The 23,366-nt window shown below is 38.1% G+C and overlaps 2 protein-coding genes across 3 annotated transcripts in view; both read left to right on the top strand.

The window, feature by feature from the left end:
• The first annotated feature begins 3,697 nt into the window (after positions 1-3,697).
• Positions 3,698-8,861, top strand: fzd7a (frizzled class receptor 7a). Its single transcript, XM_051906762.1, has one exon. It carries the CDS (start codon positions 6,531-6,533, stop codon positions 8,190-8,192), a length of 1,662 nt encoding a protein of 553 aa, XP_051762722.1. The 5' UTR covers positions 3,698-6,530; the 3' UTR covers positions 8,193-8,861.
• A 3,359-nt stretch (positions 8,862-12,220) lies between these two features.
• The window catches only part of LOC127519044 (trichohyalin), a 38,697-nt gene continuing 27,551 nt past the window's right edge, over positions 12,221-23,366 (top strand). For both annotated transcript variants that reach the window (XM_051906443.1, XM_051906442.1), the window contains exons 1-8: positions 12,221-12,407; positions 12,514-12,646; positions 12,757-13,026; positions 19,601-19,724; positions 21,561-21,701; positions 22,140-22,306; positions 22,705-22,891; positions 23,018-23,151. In XM_051906443.1, the coding sequence (XP_051762403.1) occupies positions 12,545-12,646; positions 12,757-13,026; positions 19,601-19,724; positions 21,561-21,701; positions 22,140-22,306; positions 22,705-22,891; positions 23,018-23,151 (1,125 nt within the window). In that variant the 5' untranslated portion in view covers positions 12,221-12,407; positions 12,514-12,544. The remainder of the gene's footprint in view (positions 12,408-12,513; positions 12,647-12,756; positions 13,027-19,600; positions 19,725-21,560; positions 21,702-22,139; positions 22,307-22,704; positions 22,892-23,017; positions 23,152-23,366) is intronic.

Genomic DNA, 23,366 nt, shown 5'->3' with positions numbered 1-23,366 from the left:
GAATTCATACAACCTCACTCGTACAAATTCGTACGATTTTTGCTAAATCGAACGTATTTTACGAGTTCGTTATGATTTCGTACAATGACCTACCCCTAACCCCGCCCCCCAATCGTACAAATTAGCCACCTCGTAAAATACATACAAATTGGTTGTGAGATAGCGTTGGCTTAAACCAGTCAAGACCAGCAAACCTCCTTAGGATGGTTTAAGCATTTCTAAAAATGCAAATAGCTTTCTTCTAGATTTAGAGTTTGGGTTAGTCTATAGTATTTATAATTAGCCTCACATAGTAACTCAGTGGCAGTCTATGGTATGTCTTCATTTAGATAGCTAAGTAACGTGAGTGTGTTTGCATCCTGCAAACCACTTCATTCATTTCGCCTTTGATGAGCCCACGTTTCTCTAAATTGTTTCCTAAAATGTATATTGCCAGACGGCTGTGTTTAGGTTAACAGTATAGCGTGTTTATATGACGAGTACATCTTCCACTGTAGAAAAAAGAGAAACTCTTGCTCTGAATCAAGGGATTATAGGACAGACGCCTGCACTCTGACAGCTGGCCACTTGAGTTTTACAAATGACAGACAAACTCCATCAGTGGAAAGTTTTAGAAGTATGTAGACCAGAAATGGAGGGGGGGGGGGGGGGGGGGGGGGGGGGGGGAACCATGCAGGGTCAGAAAGAACACACTATGGAAAAAGCAGGAGGAAAGCGTGAAAGATAAGGAGAAACTAACTTGTCAACTCACAAAATATACATAAACATGTCAAAAAGGGAGTTTATGAGTAAATTGTGTTTATACCACTAAACTGTGTGGCAATAAAACATCTTAAGCATCACATTCTGGTGCAGTTAGGGTGTGGATATCTGTCATGAAGTCCTGTGGAGACAGCCTGGAGCTCTGTTTCCGTAACACAGTGTGATGTTCAGTAAGCTGGATGATCAGAGGGCTAAACCAAAGCTTTCCTCCCCTTTCCCATCCCCTGTGACAGCAGAACACGGAAAGCTGGAGAGGGACTGAGCTCTTGGCACAAAGATTAAATGAGGGAGTTTTAACTGCTAATTAATTGCAGGTCCAGCTCACACACACATGCACACGCAAATACCCTAAAAATTCTCTCACATGCAACTACACAAGAACTGTTCTCTCTCAAACACACAGAAATTGACATTCAAAAGCTCTTAGTATGTATGTGACACATTTTAAAAGAAATTATTGTGCCCCAGTTTATGCTTTTACATTAAATATTTCTGACAACAAAGATATAGTATGGATATTGTGCTGTTTATTATGGGGGAAATTATTAAATTAATTCCATATGATTCCTTTCAGCATTTCATTGAATTAAAAAAATGCCCTTTTTAAAATAGCACATGATCTTAGATTCATATCAACAACATTTTGCACCGTGGACATCATGTTTCTCTGGAGAGGCAGTATTAACCCCTTCGACATTACACTGGGCCCTATTAGCCGAACTGAATAAGCCTCCTGTCATTTATGATTTAGCGCCTGCAGCCTATCCTCAGGCAATGCTCAAGAGTCCAGCGTAACCTGCATTTCCTGTGGCTCTTTCTGTCTTTCTCTGTCTCGCTCTCTCTCTCTCTTATGACTATCTTCATTCATTCCTTTGGCAGAATCCATCCCTTCATCTGCTGCCTGCACCTCTCCCAGTGCATGAGAACCACTGTCATAGGCAGACTTGCCTGGGGCTTTTTAAATATGTATGTGAATCATGATACTCTCTCTTGCCATTAGCTATGGAAATATAACTCAAACAAAGGACATTTATATAGAACTGAATGCAGATGAATGCTGTGCCATTCTGCAAGTTCAGGCCGACATAACTAGTGTATAAAACAGGTTTGTATTTCTTCTCTTACATGCACACTATTAATTTAGACAAGAGCTAACATTTCTTCAAACAGGAAAGTGTTGAGTACTGGGTTAATATACCGGCACCACCCAGGTAGATATCTGGGTGTATGACTCTGTAAGCGGGTTTTCCTGCAGGAAAAATCTCAACTGAAAAGAGCCAGAGCTTTACAGACTGACACGGTAGCTAAATGACCACAGTGATATACACTTGGCCCGGGACGATGCGCCTCAAAGCGCTCACTGACCATCCTTAAGCGTTTTATTTGGCTTGCTCGTGTATGCAGTGTTGAGTTATGTGCCACAGTCCTCTGTAAGTTAACGTTGGTGCCAGACTATGGGAAACCAAGGGCTTGACCAAATCAAAACAGACTCGCCCGCAAATTTACGGACCTGCTACTGGAAGGGCTGAATGACCGGGGGAGGGATTTTCTGCTAGTGCCATTCAAATTTGCAAAAAGCTTCTTCTTTCATTACTCTTGGTATGGGTCTGTTGCTGTATGTAATATGAATCAAGAACAAAATGGGGGAATACGACAGAATTAAACTATAGCAAAGGGATATTATTTACTAGTAATATTTGGGGAAAATGCACAGAGAACGTGCATGATAAAAACATCTCTGGGACAGCAAATCCAGCATGGTGTAATGAGATTTCCTCATGTACAGATCGTCCTAAATCACGAGGCTTTGATGGGGCGAGCATCAATAAGATGCATGGAACAAACTGTAAAAGAAACGGCACAAAATCTGGAAAACACGTTAGTTTTTTTCCTGCAAAATATAAGTGATTAAAACATAGCACCAATGGGAGGAAATGTTCTTGGAAAACTAACAATTGATTTCCAGAATTTCCTGGAAACTTACAGTTAGTTCTCAGGCAGGGTCATGTCAGAGATGTTTCACTTTTAATCTCAGTGATGTTGACTTGTAGTTTTGTCTCAAGGGTCCGGTGGATGTTGGTGGGTGTATGCATCTGAGCGACTCCCTTGGGAAATCAGCCTCTCTGAAACCATCACCGACTTTAAGTAAAAACATATAATTCAAGTTGCTTCACTGACAACTTGAAAGAAGCAACATAATTATTTTGCAAGACATTGTGATTCCTTAAAGGATTAGTTCACTTTAAATTGAAAATTACCCCAAGATTTACTCATCCTCAAGCCATCCTAGGTGTATATGACTTTCTTCTTTCTGATGAACACAATTGGAGTTATATTAATAAATATCCTTATGCATCTAAGCAATGAGTTTGAAGTTCAATAAAGTGCATCCATCCATCATAAACGTACGGTTAATAAAGACCTTCTGAAGCGAAGCGATGCGTTTGTGTAAGAAAAATATCCATATTTAACAAGTTATAAATTAAAATATCTAGCTTCCGCCAGACTGCCTTCTGTATTCAACTTACGAAAAAAGCGTAACTGACGTCCAAAGTAGAATACAGAAGGCGGTCTGGCAGAAGCTAGATATTTTACTTTGTAATTTGTTAAATATGGATATTTTTATTACACAAACGCATATTAATATAACTCCGGTTGTGTTCATCAGAAAGAAGAAAGTCATGTACACCTAGGATGACTTGAGAGTGAGTAAATCGTGGGGTAATTTTCATTTTAAAGTGAACTAATCCTTTAAGATGTCCCCTCTTTCCAAACCAAATGAGTAAAAGACAGAAGATTCTTGCTTCAAATGTATTTTTGTAGATTTTATTATAATATATTTGCATTTTTGTAGATACTCTAATGCTTAAAGTATTTCATTTAGAATGATTTGTTGGCACATTAAAAATGCTGTCTTTTGCTCACCTCAGATGTCAGTCATCAAAAAATGTAAAGGCATGCAGAGCTCTAACTGGGTCTATAAAACACAGAAAGGACAATAAATATTGACACACTAAAAGCAGTGGTTTGATTTTTTTTTGTCAGAATGATTAAAGGTCAAATTCAATTAACCCCAAGAACCACCAATAGGTTAATAAAGACACTACTCAAAGTACAGCCGAATAGGATTGGAGAGTTGAGCTGAGGTTTACATCATTTCACCAAAACACAACAGATCATGTAGTATATTCCACTACATGCCACCCTTATTCCCCTCGTTACCTCCTTCCACTTTCTCTCTTAGTTGAAGTGTAAAAATGTGGAGCTGAGCAGTGTGAGAGCTAATAAGGTCCAGTGGGAAACCACAAAAATTAATGAAGTCTACTAAAAAGTCATATGAACTTCTCAAACTGGTCTAATCATCTGTACTAAATTTTTTTTTTTTTTTTTTTTTTTTTTTGGCATCTTTCGGTAACACTTTAGTAAAGGGAACATGTATTCACTATTAACTATGACTTTTCCCTCAATAAACTCCTAATTTACTGCTTATTAATAGTTAGTAAGGTAGTTGTTAAGTTTAGGTATTGGGTAGGATTAAGAATGTAGAATAAGGTCATGCAGAATAAGGCATTAATATGTGCTTATTATCTACTAATAAGCAGCTAATATTCTAGTAATATGCATGCTAATAAGCAACTAGTTAGAAGACCCTAAAATAAAGTGTTACCGTCTGCTTTAATGTTGTTCCTACTTTTGTTGGTCCTATACTACATTAAAAACACAAAATTATGTAAATCACTCTTGCAGAGTAGCATTACATTTTCAACCATATTCTGTTCTCAAATTCAAATAGGGACAAGTATCATGAATTCATTTTATCACTAAAACAACATCAGAACAAGGTACTGGATGTATTTTTTAGCTCCGCAACTAGGATCTAATAAGCCAGAGAAACATACACTTAAGAAAATGTCAGTCGAAGTTTTAAGTTGCATGTCTCTTGAAAGATGAAGTGAGTGTATATGCGCAGTGATCAAACATGGGCTGCTGTAGAGCTATACGGTGAGTACCAGAATAAGCGTACCATAGCGCTCATTTCTGAGGCAGCAGCTTTGGGCTCCGTGTGATTGATGTTGAGGTCCATAGAGCAGATCATCTCCCTCAGCCCTCACATTTACATACCGCGTAACCAGGCATACAGCTATAAAGCTCAGATCTATTTTTAAAACACACTCAAGCAGAGGGAAGAAGATTTTTTATTTATGATTAAGAATAAGTTATTCAATAAGTCAATAGCTCTGGCTAGCGCTGGTCTCAGACACTTATTAATTAATTGGTTTATAATTGTAACAAGTTGTGAATTTTTTTGCATTTTTGGCACCACTGAAACTGTGTTTGGTTTAGCAATTATTTATTTCCCTTCTTTAAATCTGGACCTTAATATACTATTTTACTGAATTTTCCAGACAGACTTCATGAAGTGTTTCTCTTAGTCTCTTCCTTACATGGACATACTCTTCATGTACATTTAATTCTCTGCATTCTTTGCCCTGAAGTAGTCCAAATTGTTTAGTTGATGGTCCCCACCCGCTCTGCGTGAGAATAATTCAAATGAAAATGATCAAAATATTTACCCGCTTTATAGCAGGTTAACTATCCAAGCCGGCCTGAATAGTGGGTGTGAGGTGTGTCATTAAATTAACATTTAAACTCAGGCCATTTAATTATCTATTTCGTAATGTTACCTTAAAACAATCCTCCAAAATAATAGGCTACTTCAATAACAAATATGCTGATATTAGATTGGGAAAGATGTATGTCCTCACAGGATTTTCTTTTAAAACATTTTAGCTCTGCTTTTTCCGATTTAGCACTCAGATTATATGACTGCGACAAGAAAACCAATCTGATAAAAGGGTGTTTACATTTTGTACACTGACTCAGTGTTGCTATACGTTGATATGGAAATTAGTATACTTTAATTGTTAATGGCGACTATCAACATACATAATTATCATTTGAAAGGTTTTATAAAACAAAAGCTGGATTTGAATCGAGAAACTAAAACTGTTTGACTAAGTATTACTCATGTGCAAGGTTTAGCACCGTTTTGCATGCCCAATGAATCACTTTCAGAAACCAGCCTATGGATTTTTTCTCCGCCGTATATAGAAGGAAAGTTTCTGATAGCTGAAACCCACCGCAATTACATCCGATGACCAATCAAAAACAAGACGCAAAGGAAAACAAAACCTGTGATTGGTCTAAAACGCTACTGGTTTCAAGGCGCCCCGCATCGAGGGGCAGTGATTCTGAATGAGGGGTGTGTAGAAACCGACGGCACATTATTGTATGTGCGCTTCACTTGCGCTCAAACCTTCCAGTCAGTGAGAAGCGCGTCTACTCAGCGCACACGAAAGCGCACTCTGCTCAAGATACCCGACTGAAGTTTTCCAGCACCGATACGACTCCCTGAAAGGCAGTTCTAAAGTCACTGGATACACAGGCTTATACGCGGGATTTGGAGAGCCAGACGGAAAACTTGAAATAACATTCGGAAGATTCTCTCACAAACACTGAAGAAAAAAACTATGCGCTCGTTGTGGATTTAGTTTGGATGTATTTTCGGACTCTTGTCAGGGTTTTCTTCACAAATCCACTCATTTGCTTAACATGATTGCTTTCGCACCACGGGTGTCGTGACAAAAGCTCGAACAAGGAGTTTCTGGTCGCATACGAACTGGCCACACAGAAACTTTTTCTCGGAGCAGCCGCTGTAAACTCGCAGCTTTATTTCTTTCGGACCGAATCACCTAAATTTCCTCAAAATGCAACACTGTTGCGAGATTACTCGATATTTTCTTCTTTTTTTCACCCTGGCACTGCAGCCGTCCAGCGGTCAGTATCATGGAGAGAAGGGCATCTCCATTCCCGAGCACGGCTTCTGCCAGCCCATATCGATACCTCTCTGTACGGACATCGCCTACAATCAGACCATTATGCCTAACCTTTTGGGTCACACCAACCAGGAGGACGCCGGGCTGGAAGTGCACCAGTTCTACCCCCTAGTGAAAGTGCAGTGCTCCATGGACCTGAAGTTCTTCCTCTGCTCCATGTACGCGCCGGTCTGCACTGTGCTCGAGCAAGCCATTCCGCCGTGTCGCTCCCTGTGCGAGCGCGCGAGACAAGGCTGCGAGGCCCTCATGAACAAGTTCGGTTTCCAGTGGCCCGAGCGACTGCGCTGCGAGAATTTCCCGGTCCACGGCGCGGGGGAGATCTGCGTGGGCCAGAACACCTCGGACGCGGGAAGCCCGACCTCAAACCCGACGCCCTACGTCCCAGAACTGATCACATTACAGCCGAGCGTGGTCAGACCCAACCAGCAATTCACATGTCCACTGCAGCTCAAAGTGCCCACTTATCTGAAGTACCACTTCATGGGCGAAAAGGACTGCGGGGCGCCATGTGAGCCCACTAGACCCAACGGATTGATGTATTTTAGAGAGGAAGAGGTCAAATTTGGCCGGCTCTGGGTGGGCATTTGGTCCATTTTGTGCTGTGTCAGTACACTGTTCACAGTTCTCACCTACTTAGTGGACATGAGGAGGTTTCGTTACCCGGAGAGGCCCATCATCTTCCTCTCCGGGTGTTACTTCATGGTGGCTGTTGCTTACGCAGCTGGCTTTTTCCTTGAAGACAAAGTTGTTTGCATTGACAAATTCAACGACGATGGTTATAAGACCGTCGCGCAAGGCACCAAAAAAGAGGGCTGCACTATCCTCTTCATGATCCTCTATTTCTTCGGGATGGCAAGTTCAATCTGGTGGGTCATTCTGTCCCTCACATGGTTCCTCTCTGCGGGAATGAAGTGGGGTCATGAAGCCATCGAGGCCAACTCTCAGTATTTCCACCTCGCTGCTTGGGCTGTTCCAGCAGTTAAGACCATCACCATTCTCGCCATGGGCCAAGTGGATGGCGACCTTCTCACCGGTGTGTGCTACGTTGGCATCTACAACGTGGACTCGCTGCGTGGCTTTGTCCTCGCGCCCCTTTTCGTATACCTCTTCATCGGCACCTCGTTTCTCCTGGCAGGCTTCGTGTCGCTTTTCCGCATCAGAACCATCATGAAGCACGACGGCACCAAGACGGAGAAGCTGGAGAAGCTGATGGTGCGCATCGGCGTGTTTAGTGTGCTCTACACGGTTCCCGCTACCATCGTGATCGCGTGCTACTTCTACGAGCAGGCTTTCCGAGAGCAATGGGAGAAGACCTGGCACATGCAAACGTGTAAGCGATTCGCCGTCCCTTGCCCGGTCAATAACTTCGCCCCTATGTCTCCAGACTTCACCGTATTCATGATAAAGTACCTGATGACCATGATAGTAGGAATCACCTCTGGATTTTGGATATGGTCTGGGAAAACTCTGCAGTCGTGGCGCAGGTTTTATAAAAGGCTCAGCAATAGTAACCAAGGCGAGACGACGGTATGAAAAAGAAGCGAGTCTTCATAATAGTTTTGGTCAGGCTACAGGCCATGTAACTTTTCTCTGAGGTAAATGTCTCGAGCGGAGACATGCGAACTGTTACGCGAAACGAGACTTGTTGAGTGAGTTTTGTGGACACTACTGTGTGCCTAAACGTTTCCACGGTGGAAACGGACCATCATGAACAGTGTTATCAGCCTGAGTCTGTTTAACCGTTGTTTTTTCTCATATATCTGTATGTGAAAAAGACATTTGACTGTATTTCTGTGTATCATTTGCAGATGTGAGATCTCTGTAGACAGTACTGAATGCTTTGCGCAACGCTCACGGTTCTGTACCTGAAATTTTGGACGTAATTTGCCTTATACACATGTACCATCCCTTGTTTAAACTGGGGACTTGTATGACTTTCGCAGCCCTCCGTCGACAATCATGCATACTAGGCACACATGGACCGTCAAGTACGCATTAGGATTGGGATACTTATATGCATGTGTACAGCTGTGAATTTATGCAAGCTCCCTTTAAATGATGTAACGTGTAAATAATCACCTTTTCTCAAAGAATATATGTATTTATGAAAATAATCTTGCTGTTTTTTACTTGGTTTTTAAAATTTGGTAAGAGACCTTTGTATCTGTACAGTTTCGCTGAATAAAATGATTAGATTTTTAACGAACTGACTCATTTTACTTTACATTTGGCACTACATAGTGCTTGTTTGCTACAAAACGTTTATATTTTTAAGATTATGAAAACATAGATGTAGAAATGTGGAAACCACGCGCTAATTTGTTAAACGTTTAGCATTTCTTGTAAGAAAACTATCAGAAAGTGTTCGGAATAACTATTTGAAGCAATCATTTGAAGACTGTTGCGCCAAATGTGGTATTTTGGTGTCTTGACTTTTAAAACGAAAAGCACATGAGACAAAATGATTTTTAATTTAATTACAAAACAAAGTCGGCCTCAAAGAATGAGACCTAATACACTTGTGCGTTTAGATGTGTACCGATATTCGGTGTATTATTGAACGAATAAAAAGTACTGATGTTTAGGGAAACTCCTGCGTTACAGAGATGAAGTGTAAGACCGGTGCTTTGGCGCCACCCACAGGTGACTGATATGTTGCGAACACTTGATTACAAGCTGAGTTGACTTTACAGTAAGTGAGTATTGTGAAAGAACTGCAAAAACAAGTTTCAAGAACGAAACATACGTTATATTTTATTTTTAAGCCAAAGTTTAGGTCATCATCAACTGCTGTACATAATTTATCTCGTGTGCTATTGGAGAGCTTTAATGTATTTAAACGCATACAGCCTTGAAAGAAACGGACAATGTCAATGTGCATATCACTCTTAAAAATAAAGGTTCCAAAGGAAGGTTTTTCGCAGTGATGCCATAGAAGAACCATTTTTGGTTTCCAAAAAGAACGTTTTTAGTTTTTAAAAGAATCAATTTTTAGTGAGAAGAACATTTTAAAAATCTAAAAGAACCTTTTTCCACAAAGACCATGGATTTCATGCATGTTAAAGATTCCTCATGGAAGTATAGATGCCAATAAAGACCATTTGTTTTTAAGAGTGTACTGTAAAGGAAAGGGAATCACCAAAATATTATATTGCATATTGTATTGTGAATAAAATACATTAATATTATATTTATATTTCATGAATCACATTCTGTAACTATAATTATGTTGCAAACTCTCTTAAATGCCTACAGTACAAGCTGTGGGAAGCTTTTGGCCTTCTAGGATGTTCTGCACCATTAAATATTTTTACTGTAAATCTGTTAGGCTCTAACATATACAGTCGTGTTCTCTGGATGTGCAAAGTGCCCATATTAACTGTGGCACTCTCAAAAGCAACTAATTTGTGATACATGAAGTAAAATTCTATATCTTTTGTAACAAATTTTAAAAACATAAAAGGTGGATGTTGTTTCTTAAGACAATAGGAGGTTTAATCATTATCACAATACTCAACGCAAGAGCTCAGCTCAGAGGGTGTAGGCAGGTTAACATTAAGTATCCTAACATTTTGTCCTCATCAGCCTATTAAACCCTGCAGGTGGCTGGATAGGGTTCTGTTCACCGTCACAAAGTATGATCTCACAGAGCAATAAAATGATTCACCATGTAACACAAAGCACATGGAGTTGTGGTTGAAGAGGCTAGTGTTGTGGTCCAGAGGCGTCCACAGCAGTCTGAAGAAGTCTTCCCTCTACAGTAAACTGTGATGCTTAGTTTGAACCTCCAACCTCTTGCAGATCTGAGTGTATTAAAGCACAAGTGCTGCTCAGAATATCACAACCAATGCACAATTAATATTTTACACACTTTACAATATGGTTCCATTTGTTAAAGGGTTAGTTCACCCAAAAATGAAAATTCTGTCATTAATTATTCACTCTCATATCGTTCCAAACCCATAAGACCTTCGTTCATCTTCAGAACACAAATTAAGATAGTTTTGATGAAATCTGATGGCTCAGTGAGGCCTCTATTGAGAGCAAAGCCACTGAACTTCTCAAGGTCCATAAAAGTACTAAAAACATATTTAAAACAGTTCATGTGTCACTTTATAATATTAAAGTTGAACTACTGTAGTCACATGAACTGTTTTAAATATGTTTTTAGTACCTTTATGGATCTTGAGAGGTTCAGTGGCTTTGCTCTCAATAGTGGACTCACTGAGCCATCAGATTTTATCAAAAATATTGGTAACGCTTTATTTTAGGGTCTTTTAACTAGTTGCTTATTAGCATGCATATTACTAGAATATTGGCTGTTTATTAGTACTTATTAAACACATATTAATGCCTTATTCTACATAACTTTATTCTACATTCTTAATCCTACCCAATACCTAAACTTAACAACTACCTTACTAACTATTAATAAGCAGTAAATTAGGAGTTTATTGAGGGAAAAGTCGTAGTTAATAGTTTATATGTGTTCCCTATATTAAAGTGTTACCAAAATATCTTAATTTGTGTTCCAAAGATGAACGAAGGTCTTACGGGTGTAGAATGACATGAGGGTGAGTAATAAATGACATTATTTTCATTTTTGGGTGAACTATCCCTTTAACATTAGTTATTTGCTAACAAACTAACAATGAAAAAATACTTTTAAAGCATTTACTAATTACATTACTAATATATTATTAAAATCAAAAGTTGCTTCTGTTAATATTAGTTAATGGACCTGAGCTAACATGAACTAACATTTGTATTTTTGTTTTATTAACTAACATTAGCAAAGATTAATAATTACTGTAACAAATATATTGCTCATTGTTAGTTAATGTTATAATGCATTAACTAATGGACCTTATTTTAAAGTGTTACTCAGTGCACTGTTCCCAAAACATGTTCAAAACACTGTTTTAGTTTTTATTATTATTTTCGTATTTTGTATTTATTTTAATTTTAGTTACATTTTTAGTACTTCTGTTGTTTGTTTTTGTCATTTTTATAATTTTTAAAAAAAAAAAATGTATGTCTATATAATTGTTATTAATTTTCAGTTTTAGTTATTTTAGTACATCAAGTTAAACTAAGTGAATATGAGAAGTTTAAGTTTTTTAATACTTTATTTTAGTTTAGTGAATGTTTATTTTATTTAAAGCAACAAAATGGTTTTTATGGTTTTAATTTTAGGTTCAGTTAACTATAATAACCCTGCGGTATCCTCTTACATTATTTAAGGACATACTGCAGGTTCTTTTAGATGTAAGCTTTAACAATTTCCCCTGTCTTTTTGATTGATGAGGGGCTTTATGTGAAGGAAGGAAAGGTCTATTTCTTGTGGCACAGTCAATAACACTAATTAGGGATGTGCTATACTGGGCATATGACGGGACGTGTCAAGCTGGAGACCCAGTTCAGGTTATTCACAAGCTGTGAGCTGTCAACTTACTTTTGTTTGCATTTTAGGATAGGTTTAGCAAAGGTAGTCAGAGTTTCTGGCCTGACCAGGAGGGGGTAATTGCTTGGTTGCAACCAAGGCAACAAGAAAACAGTGCTCTGCTGAGGAGCTGTGGAGAGCCTGGCAACAGCAAAGCTCAGCAAACACAGACATTCGTAACATGGGTCGAAATGATTCTGTAGTATGTAAAAGCAGCAGGTGGGGATGCTGAACGAACACGCAAATGCATTCTGAGTTAAAGAGAAACGGTCGTTGAGGAGAGGGGTGCTGGGCCACAGACTGAGGTACGAGAGAAAGAAAAAAAAGTTCTTTGAAACCTAACTGATTTAATCAGTATTGCAGTTGCTATATGATTTGTGATTTTAAAAACTTGTGCATGTTCTTTTCCAGCATTCATTCAAAGAACATTATCAGCAGCAAAATGAAAGATTTTGTCCTGTCATTGTTGAGTCGTGGGTACGGCCATTTTGTGCCAGATGAAAATGGTATTGATGGAAGACTGGAGGTCTGCTTTGAACCAGAGGTAAATGTTTCTTACATATGTGTCTATATAAGGTCAGTTTCAATGAGTAAGTTTGATTTATTCAAACACAGCAGAACACAGTCAACAGAAACATGATCTTTTCCTAACAGGACTACTTCAACTGGAAATCTCAGCCTCCCCTGCTGCGTCTTACGAGCAGTGGCCGGTTTTTTGGAGGCCTAGAGCCGGCGCCACCTAAGACCTACAGTACCAGGAGAGGGCCTCTTATTCTGTATTCAGAAGATCTCGCACTGGCATACCAGTCTGGCCAGGTTAACAGGAAGAGAAAGACTCCGAGCTGCCCAAAACAGGAAGTTGAGAAACAGCTGCACACACTGCAAGACCTGACTGGAGCTATTTTGGCCTTTGGAAAAAAGAAGGTAAATTTGTGAAATAGAAGAATGAGTAACACTACCCTTCACTGTAAAACATTTCCAACTTAGAAATGCTGCCTTAAAAACGTGAGTAAACTCAACTAAACATGAAGATAGCCTTTGTTTCAACTCACAAATAGTCAAGACAATGGATTATTTTAAGTTTAACTTTTGGAAACATATAAACTTGAGTTTAAAATCCAAAACTTGTCATGACAATTGGAGTTAAAAAGAAGAAATAAGTTCAAATAACCTATCATGTTTTGCAGTGTTGTGAAAAAGAACACTTTTAAAAATAGCATATTTATTACAGAAATAATACTTTTAAAAGAAAGTGTGAACTGAATGTACTGTTTTCATGCTATAGATATGGAAAAGATGTGTTACAGTTTAAATTTGTATTAAATACAACTAGCTGAATTTTAAAGTGCTTTTTTGACCCGCTTACGAAGGACTTCATCTTTATGTGTAATTTCATAATTGCTTCTATTGTCTTTGAAATATGGTTAAAGTGTATTACTGACAAGCATTAATGGTAAACTAAAAATTCTTAATTTCTATTGAAACTTGTACGTGATGTATTTAAATATATTTGTAATTACACACTTGTAATGAAGTTGCAATTAAGTACATTTAAAACTATTTAAATGTATTATTGTATAACACACTACAGTTAAAATCAAGCACTATAAAATTTGCTTTAGTATGTTAGTCAACACAAAATAAGTGTACTTTAAAGAATGACAAAATATATTATTAAAATGATCTAAAACTTTAATGTAAAACTTTTAAGCTGACTATTACAAAGTTCATTTTTTAAAAGTGTACTGTCACCCTCACGTAAAAAGTTAAAGGACTTCAGGGTTACTGTATAAGCAAATCCACTGAACTAAACATTTTTTTTTTTTTTTTTTTTTTTTTTTTTTACAAAATAATGGAATTTAAAAATCAAAGCCATCTAACCAAGTTGTGTTCCAAATTTATTCCAAAGTTGATATTAAAAAAATGAAACCCATTAAAAGGTTTTAAAGTACTGTTTCCATGGTAAAACGTAATGTCCAATGTCAAAATGGTTTTCACAGGATGAATTTTGCGTGTTTCGAATGCTTTCGATTGATACCTAATTTATGATGATTACTAAAATATGCGATAGGAACAAATGGTAATAAAAAAACACGCCAAGCGCAGTGGCGTAACTTTGTTTTAAAAAGTGGGTGGGGGGTTGTGAAGATTGTACATCAGAAATGTACAATAATAAATGCACAATTGACATAGAATTCATGTTTAATGTGATAGTTTCATCCTTACATCTAATATAATACAGTATATTGTTAGATTCGAGACTATAGTGAAAAAATGTGCTGATTATCTAATGGGTTAGTGGCAGAATTTTCGTTAAGCGTTCCAGAGGTTCTGGGTTCTAATCTGCCTTCGTGTGTTTTTTCTTTTTTTCTTCTTCTTCCTCATTAAAACCAGAATGTTCATCAGTGATTGTATATCAAGAGCAGGGAGGGACACGTTTATGTGCATTTTGTTTTGTGGTTTCACAGGAACGAATAGAGAGTCTCCGCAACGGCGTTAAGCGATATATTGAAGCGCTCTGCAATGTGCACGAGCATCCAGAAAACACTGTTGCGCCACTGATAACAGCAGCAACGATGACTCAGCATGATTTCAAAAACAACACATCCCTGTGCCAAATAGAACGAACAAACTGCTAATCAACTGAAGATGTTTCTTTTGTATTAGATACATCCGTGTCGCGAGATGTTTCAAAAAGTGGTGGGGACAATATCGAACCTGGCAAAAAGTGGTGGGGACGCTTGGCCATAGGCGTAATTTGCGCCTAGTCTCTTGTCGATTAGCAGTTTGTTTGTTCTATTTGGCACAGGGATGTGTTGTTTTTGAAATCATGCTGAGTCATCGTTGCTGCTGTTATCAGTGGCGCAACAGTGTTTTCTTGACGCTCGTGCACACTGCGCAGTCTTCACACAGAGCGCTTCAATATATCACTTAACGCCGTTGCGGAGACTCTCTATTCGTTCCTGTGAAATCGCAAAACAAAATGCACATAAACGTGTCCCTCTGCTCTTGATAAACAATCACTAATGAACATTTTGGTTTTAATGAGGAAGAAGAAGAAGAAAAACACACGAGGGCGGATTAGAACCCAGAACCTGAAAATGTCTACCACTAGCCCATTAAGACTAATACCTAATGCAAATCTACACATTTTTTTCACTACAGGCTCGAGACTAACAATATTGGTGGACCAGGTACAGTTGGTACAGGGGTACAGTTGAAACACCTTAAATAACTTGCGTTCGCAACAAGTCTGATCTGTGATATTTGCTTCGCACATGCGTATTAGCGCCCTCTTCGATTTTGGGAAATTTGAAGTACACGCGCTTCTCCAGTTCGAAGATATAGGCGAAAGTTTTTTTTCTAAGGTAATTTTTCACTCCACCATGTCCTTTCCACATTGAATAGCTTCTCATCCTTACATGACTGTTAAAGTTAATTTACATTTTCGTAAACCTTAATCTGTGCTCTAAAAACTGACATACTGCATGACTTTGTGTCATGCAAGGTCATCGTAAAATCTAGAGAGATGTTCGAGGTGGTCAGCGGGGTACAGTTGAGACACAATGTATCAAATGTACCCGGACTATAGAATCCTATTGCGGCAAATGCAGTTTAGTTTCACGATGTAAGATCACAAGTTAATAGATTTGATCTATTTTATTATTGCTGTTTGCAATTGTTCTTTGTTTTTTTATACCGTTACTCAACTTTTCAGCTGTTACTATTAAAATGATGAACTGAAATTAAATATTATATTGCTGTTTGCCATTACTGTACAATGTTTTACAAATGAACTAAACAAATAATCAAATAAAATACTGAATGGAAATATGAACTGTTGAATTCTCATTTTTAAAGGTATTTTACATTTGCAGTGAATTGGTTAGGCAGCTTTACAGCATTACGGATGGGTGTCTCAACTGTACTCGGGTACTGTTCCAACTGTACCCGCCATGGGTACAGTTAGAACAAAAAAGCTTCTTGTGTTTATGAGCTAATTGTGGCAAATATGACCTACTTATGGATGTTAATAATTATTAATATTTTAGTAGACAAGTAAAGGAAATGTCATATGAAAAATCACTACTTTTCAGTCCCTAGTTTTTGTGTGGTAACGGAAAAAGCAAAAAGTGTACCAACTGTACCTGGTCTACCCTATTATAGTAGATATAAGGATGAAACTATCACATTAAACATTAATTCTATATCAATTGTGCATTTCTGATGTACAATTTTCACAAACCCCCCACCACCTCACCTCACCCCACCCCAAACCCTTTTGTCCCAACCACTTTTTAAAACAAAGTTACGCCACTGGTACACTTTCATGGCTATATCTTAAGTACACTTGGCCTTTTATTTCATTATTATATAATCTGCAAATGCATTTTTTTAAAATATGTGTAAAAATACTTCTTTTCCACAAGGGTATAGTGTGACTATTAAAAATTAAATTCATTTCAGTACATTTAATTGCATTTAGTTGGTGTTACACAAAATAATGTTGTTTATGCAGAGGTCATGAAATTCTGGAAACATCACTCAGATTTACTGTTCTGGATATAAAGACTTAATGGTCAAGTTTAAATAACATTAGATACTGAAAAAGCAGCTGAACCGAACAGTCATCTGATTAATGTACCAGTTAACACACACGTACACGACCAAGTACTGCATGAAACAGTTCCTTATCTGTCAAATTTCTTCAGTTAAGAGGCCCAGATCTACTACAAATGGACCATTGTGCAGATCTGCCTGAAGTTGCCTCCTGATTGCCAGAGAGTAAGAGAGGTGGGACGTAAACCTGAGGGACAGGCCAGTCCACAGTAAATCTTCCAAAATTTTACTGCCCAGAAAAGTTGAAACTCAGGTTCAGGTCAGGGTGACAGACTCTGTGGTAGTATTAGTTTACCAGCCCTCATTGGCGAACCGTTACTCTGGCCGGAGAGGTAAAGCAAGTAGGTGAAATGTGGTATGTTCATTTTACATTTCACTCCATAATCTTTCAATGAGCACTTAAAACTGCACCTGGACAGGGGAGATAACACTGCCGTCAGTATGCAACACACACACACGCGGTCAGTCCTCAAGGTGTCTTCAATTTCCACACATTCCAGGTCAATCAAACTGGTGATTTACCCATAATGCGCCATTTGACCTCTGTGAGATGTGAGCTGCAAATCTTAATAAAGGTGTCCTGAGGGATTTAACATAAGCACACAGTCCATAATCTGTCCAATTCCCGTCCACCACAATCTGCTAATGCTCCACAGCCCTTGACTGTTCCCTCATTATATGCACATTAATCCGTCCTCTCTCTGCGCCCCGGAAAATCATCTGTCGATGCAGAAGGAGATCAAAAGGATCACCAAATCAGGTGTGCATCTTGATTGAAAAAGGTAAACTCCATGGTGGCTTCCTTTTCATAATGTCCAGCTTCTATTTTCCAAACATAAACCCGCATGAACCATCAGAAGAGAAACTGCCCGAATACTCTGTGATCAGCAGGAAAAGAGCAACTTCAATGACACCGAAAAATTGCTGCAGTATGTGACCGAAATGGCACTCTCTCGGGGGCAAAAGGGGAATGATCCAGGTGATGAGAGCTGAATGCAGTAATCAGTGTGTTTACCTCATAGACATGAGGGTTTGGACAGGGATTTGGAGGGGTTCCAGGAAGAAGTATCTTCGGTGTGGGTGGCCTGTGTGATGTCTCGATCTGTCACGTTCAACTGCAGCAGAATGTAAACAACACAGGTGTGCTCCAGGGATTCAAAATGGCCGCCATAGTCACCCTCAGCAAGGACAGCTGAATTCAAACAAATAATGCTCATAATTATAGACATAACACCAGTGTTATTGTTAACAAAAATGAAATATAAATGAGAACATTTTTGTTAAATAAAATCAAAACCAAAAAATCTTGGAAAAAAACAAAACAAAACAAAAAACCTCCAAACCAAACAAAACTAAAATTTATTTTAGTTTTTGAAACTTGGTATTTTATAAAAGTTGAAACCTTTTAAACCCACATGCATTCAACATTTTTAATAATACCACTTTGGCACCCCTAAAATACAAAACCTATAATAAAATGAAATAAACTAGACAACTTTGTTCATGTTGGCATGAAACAGACATCTTTTCTTCCCTATTGTGACGTATATCCGAGTAAAACGGCTTCTTGAACTAGAAAAAATGTAGGGTGGGACTTGATTTTGTCCATCAGAAATTGATTGGATGGTTGTGGTAATTGACCGTTCGCAAAGACCCGCCTCCTTTAGTTACTGTTGCTATGTCCGACAAGCCATGACGCTGTCATGCCACACATCATGTCCTACAGTGAAAAATACATCGCGGAGCAAAGAGGACACTGACAACACGTCGACAGACAAAAGACGGTGACAGAGCAGGTTACTTTTGATATGAAACAAAGTCTCACATTTCAAATTTTGTAATTTTTAAAGAAATTTAAACAATAAATACCGTTTTGTGGCTCTTTAATGTGTCGTGACAGATCGCTGTAGCGCCTCAGATCAAGGGGCTCATGAAACGATCATCTCTTATTTTATTTTATATCATCAAATAAACATGAATGAACCACATTTTAACCAGAGAAAGACATCAGTACACATAATTTTTCAAGTTCAAGTCTACCAACGTTAATCTAATAACTCCCCTGACTGCTTTGTCAGACAAAATGGCGGATTCGGCGTTATGATTGGTTAGATCGCCTGTCAATCAAACTCCTGGCGAAGGGTCAATTGCTGTGATGTCATGTGAGTGACAGGTCGCCCCGCCCTCTCGCCAGTAAACACATCAGAGAAGAGATGTCGCTGCATAAGAGAGGGGGAGTTATTCTGATTATGAGGGCACATGAATTAAATAAAAATAATGATGTGCATGGAAAAATCATTTCTAATAAATACAGCAATAGGCTACTACATTAAAAACAATAATTGTTGATTCTGATTTCATGGTGACTTCAAGTCAAAATGATAATAGCCTTCCATAACACACAAACACAAAACAACATTTAACATTATAATATTGAATAATTTCATTAACAGAGAAGTCTTTTCCTCTTTAGACCCTTTTAGGCAGCTGATTTCAAAGCATTGATGTCTGGCACCTGGTGTCTCTTTATTATTGTTCAATGTTCAACCCAGGAGATCAAAACATCTCAGTTCTCTTATATTCTTTTGAAAATATTGCAAGGTATTGCATCCAAAAGAATTCCAGTGTGACTTCCAGCTCGGCATTCACGTTTTCATTTTCCACTGACGTTTAATATAAATAGGAGGTAGTGTGCAGAGAAATCAGTCATGCTAATCAAGACAAATGACCTTGAAAATAAGTGAACATCATGTTTGTGTGGTTTCAAAAGAGATAGTTAGAGATAATGTGGAACAATTCCATGTTTGGAGAGGCCTAAACATCATGAAGATGTGAAAATCAAACACACGTGTGCTTTATAGATTCTTTGTTTCTTTAGGCACAAGTTGGATCTTTTGCTGGTGTAACGCACCCATTATTGCCAGATACTAAACATGCTACCCAGAACATCCACATGCAACAGAGACCTGGAGAGAAGAACTACAATCCAAGCCAGGCTAAAGGTGAGGATCTTTAAACAATCTGGTCAAACTTTTAAAATCTTTTATAGGCTTAAATAAAAAAAAAAAAAAATAAATAAAAAAAAAATTCATAGAAAGGTTTATAGAATAAAGGGCAAAAATGCCTTTACATTATTATTCATGTTACATTTAACGTAATTTATAATTAAAAAGGGATTTAAAAAAAAAGAGTCATCAATTACTCAAGGTTTTCGCGGGAAATTGCGTACAAAGTTGCTATTTTTACGCATGTATGTGTGGGAGTGGCATAGGAGGTTAGTTGTCACAACGAGCGAGAAAGGTTGACATGGAGCACGATAAATCTCTAACAGAGGAGAGTTTGCTAGCAAAATGAGAACGCGAAAGGGCTCGTAATAAAACTACAATCAAGACTGAGATTGGCTTGACTTTTCGGAGATGGCGAGAACTGAGGAATTTGAAAGGTTGTAAAAGCGACGCAGAGATGGCGTTTTTATTACTCAATAGGTGAGTAAGGTAGGCTATTTTATTGAACAGATAAATTATTATATGTAGCTCTCTAACAGAGTAAAGCATTATCTATTGTGAAGGGTAATTTCATTTTGGTTCTTGCAGCACTATTCTGGAATTTATTTTCAAGGAAGTACCATGTCTTTTAATGGGTATAGCAGTTACAGTAACGTCTTCAGCTAGTCAGCTTGAGATCCTTTCCATCTATATCTCTTAAAGGGATAGTTCACCCAAAAATGAAAATTCTGTCATTAATTACTCATCCTCATGTCGTTCCACACCCGTTCATCTTCGGAGCACAAATGAAGATCTTTTTGATGAAATCTGAGAGCTTTCTGTCCCTCCATAGACTGCCTTTGCAACTGACACTTTGACGCTTCAAAAAGTTCATAAAGAGATCGTAAAACTAATGCATATGAATTGATCGGTTTAGTCCAAATTTTCTGAAGACGAAGAGATATGATCGCTTTATGTGATGAACAGGTTGAATTTAGGCTTATTTATTCACTTATTAAACATTCATCAACTTACGCATCAGTTGTGGTAAACAGAAGCTCAAGCATTGTGTGAGAACCAATGAGGTTCATTCTCGTGTGTTACGCAGCACGTTTGAGCTTCAGGAAGAGGCTTGTTCTCGCGCATCAAGCAGGTTTGGTTGAGCTTCTGTTTATGTTCACTGATCAATGTTTATTTGTGAATAAAAACCTAAATTAAATCTGTTCATCATATAAAGCGATTAAGTCTCTTCAGAAAATTTGGACTAAACCACTCAATTCATATGGATTAGTTTTTAAGATCTCTTTATGAACTTTTTGAAGCATCAAAATTTGAAGCTGTCTATGAAGGAAAAGCTCTCAGATTTCATCAAAAAGATCTTCATTTGTGTTCTGAAGATGAACGAAAGTCTTACGGGTTTGGAACGGCATGAGGGTGAATAATTAATGACAGATTTTTCATTTTTGGATGAACTAGGCCTAGTCATGAAAGTTTTATGAGCAGTAGGATAACCATATTCAGTCAGACAGAGCAGAAGCACAACCAAAAAAAAAAAAAAGTTCTTCTGCAAACTGCATGCAGTTTTGTTGTTTAACTGCTAGAGGGCCAAAAGTTACATAGTATAACTTTAAATTTGAAAATATATTAAAATAGAAAACCGTTATTTGTACATTTTAATAATATTTCAGAATATTACTGTTTTTACTGCATTTATGATCAAATAAATGCAGCCTAAGAGCGTTAGAGACTTCTTTCAAAAACATGAAAAAAACCTTACCAACCCCAAACATTTGAAGGGTAGTTTACCCTACATCCTAGATCTATCTTAAAATAATAAATGTTATTGTGTTTCAGGAGAGAAAGCTGGACAGGTCAGATACCAGCCACGTTTCCTCTGCTCCCCTTGGCCCAACAGGGCCACCCTGGGCCCTCTGCCACCCATAACAGAGGGTTTGGTACATGTACAAATCTGTGAGAGAACTCATGCTGCACCAGGTATAGTTCAAAAAATCCAACACAAATGACACTAACGATCAGATAAACATTGACTATTCAAAAGCAGTTCTTGATTAGATCAACAGCATCCTGTGCAGCACAGCAATGCCAGTGAACACAATGCAGAAAGGCAAAAAATATTACTGTGTTTGCCAGTGTTTAGTTAAAGTCAATTCAGAGGGTGAATGTTTACATCTTTAAGATCTTTAAAGCATATCAGATACCTGCGTCTGAATGCACTCTATTCATGTTGGGAGCTTTTAGTTTGGATTTTACCTTCCCATTGCCAAGAGGAAGTAAAAACTGATTCCTAAAATGTAAACCATTTTTATTTCAAGCAGCTTCTTCTGTGAGCAGCTTCTGCTCGCTGTGAAAAATAATTGGACGCAGAATAATGGTTGTGCTTTAACCTAATTTCAGTATCAATCTTGATTCCAGATGAACAAATGACCTTTAAGACTAAAGTACAGAAAGACGAACTGAGCGAGAAGCCAAAAGAGAGAAAAAGACGGGATAGGAGTCTCAGGATAGCTGTTGACACATGCAGAGCTCAGATGAGTCCGATCCCTGAGACACAACCTGCACATCAGACTGAAGATCAAACAGTGAGTCCAGTCCATTTTCCTCTGGCTCTTTTCGTCTCTTTCCTAACAGTGACCTGAAATTCCCTCTAACCATATAATTGACACTGTGCTTTTGGCATCATAAGACCAGACACTTGGAAAGGTCTACTCATAAGTAAACATCTGACCTTTAACAGCATCTGATTTCATTTTCTTGGTTAATCTCTGTCACTGATGTAATATACTGTTGTTTATGTGAAGTATTTGGCTTTTGAACCTTTACAATGAAAAACAAAGAGCAGAAACGCTAAGGCGAAGTACTGTACATGTGAATTTGATCAAAGGTCTAAATGATAGCCACTTTTTAGTCCAAACTACGTGACCATAACTTCAAAACTTAGCTAAAGAGCTTTTCATTATTTTGCTTTGACATATACCAGATACTCCCACATCTTATTGACCATCTCAAGGATCTAAATGGCCGTGGGAAGCGCACTCGGATGGAAAGTGGAAATGGTGTTGCAGAGACGTGCCCTCTAAGGTCAGTGTATGTGGATTCATCTTTGGAATACAGCCCACTCTCACGGGTCAACTACTACGGTGGACACATGGAGGGATCCCGCCAGAGTAAGACAAGAACTACATCAGTATTTAGCGACCATTTAAAGTCCATAAAATCCACATATGACATCCAGATACAAGCCTGAAGTCATAAATGTGATAAGTATGTTCTGCAAACTGTGTTTGCTTTAGTAAGACATTGTGGAGGTGAAACTCACGTGAGGAGAGTGAATATAGAAACAGATCCCAGCTTCACCGTCTTCCACTTACCGCCCATTAACCAGAGCCTACTGGTCAACTCAGACTCTGACATCACATCAACAATGGTAAGAATTCGGTATTTGGTAATTAGACTCCAAGAAATGGCTGAAGACACATTTATCTCAACCATAATCCTAAACCAATGCACTTCTTGTAAACAAACCCAAACAAACCAACTTTTCTGCATGTTAACTTCTTGACAAAGCTTGTCAAACATTTTTAAAAGAGAAAACACCTAATATTTCATAAATATGTATTGTAAGAACACCTGGGGCTCTCA

The sequence above is a fragment of the Ctenopharyngodon idella genome, chromosome 9 (genome assembly GCF_019924925.1).
Source record: "Ctenopharyngodon idella isolate HZGC_01 chromosome 9, HZGC01, whole genome shotgun sequence".
Classification (NCBI taxonomy): Eukaryota; Metazoa; Chordata; class Actinopteri; order Cypriniformes; family Xenocyprididae; genus Ctenopharyngodon; species Ctenopharyngodon idella.
Note: the sequence above shows the minus strand (reverse complement) of the source record. Positions and strands in the feature narration are given on the sequence as shown.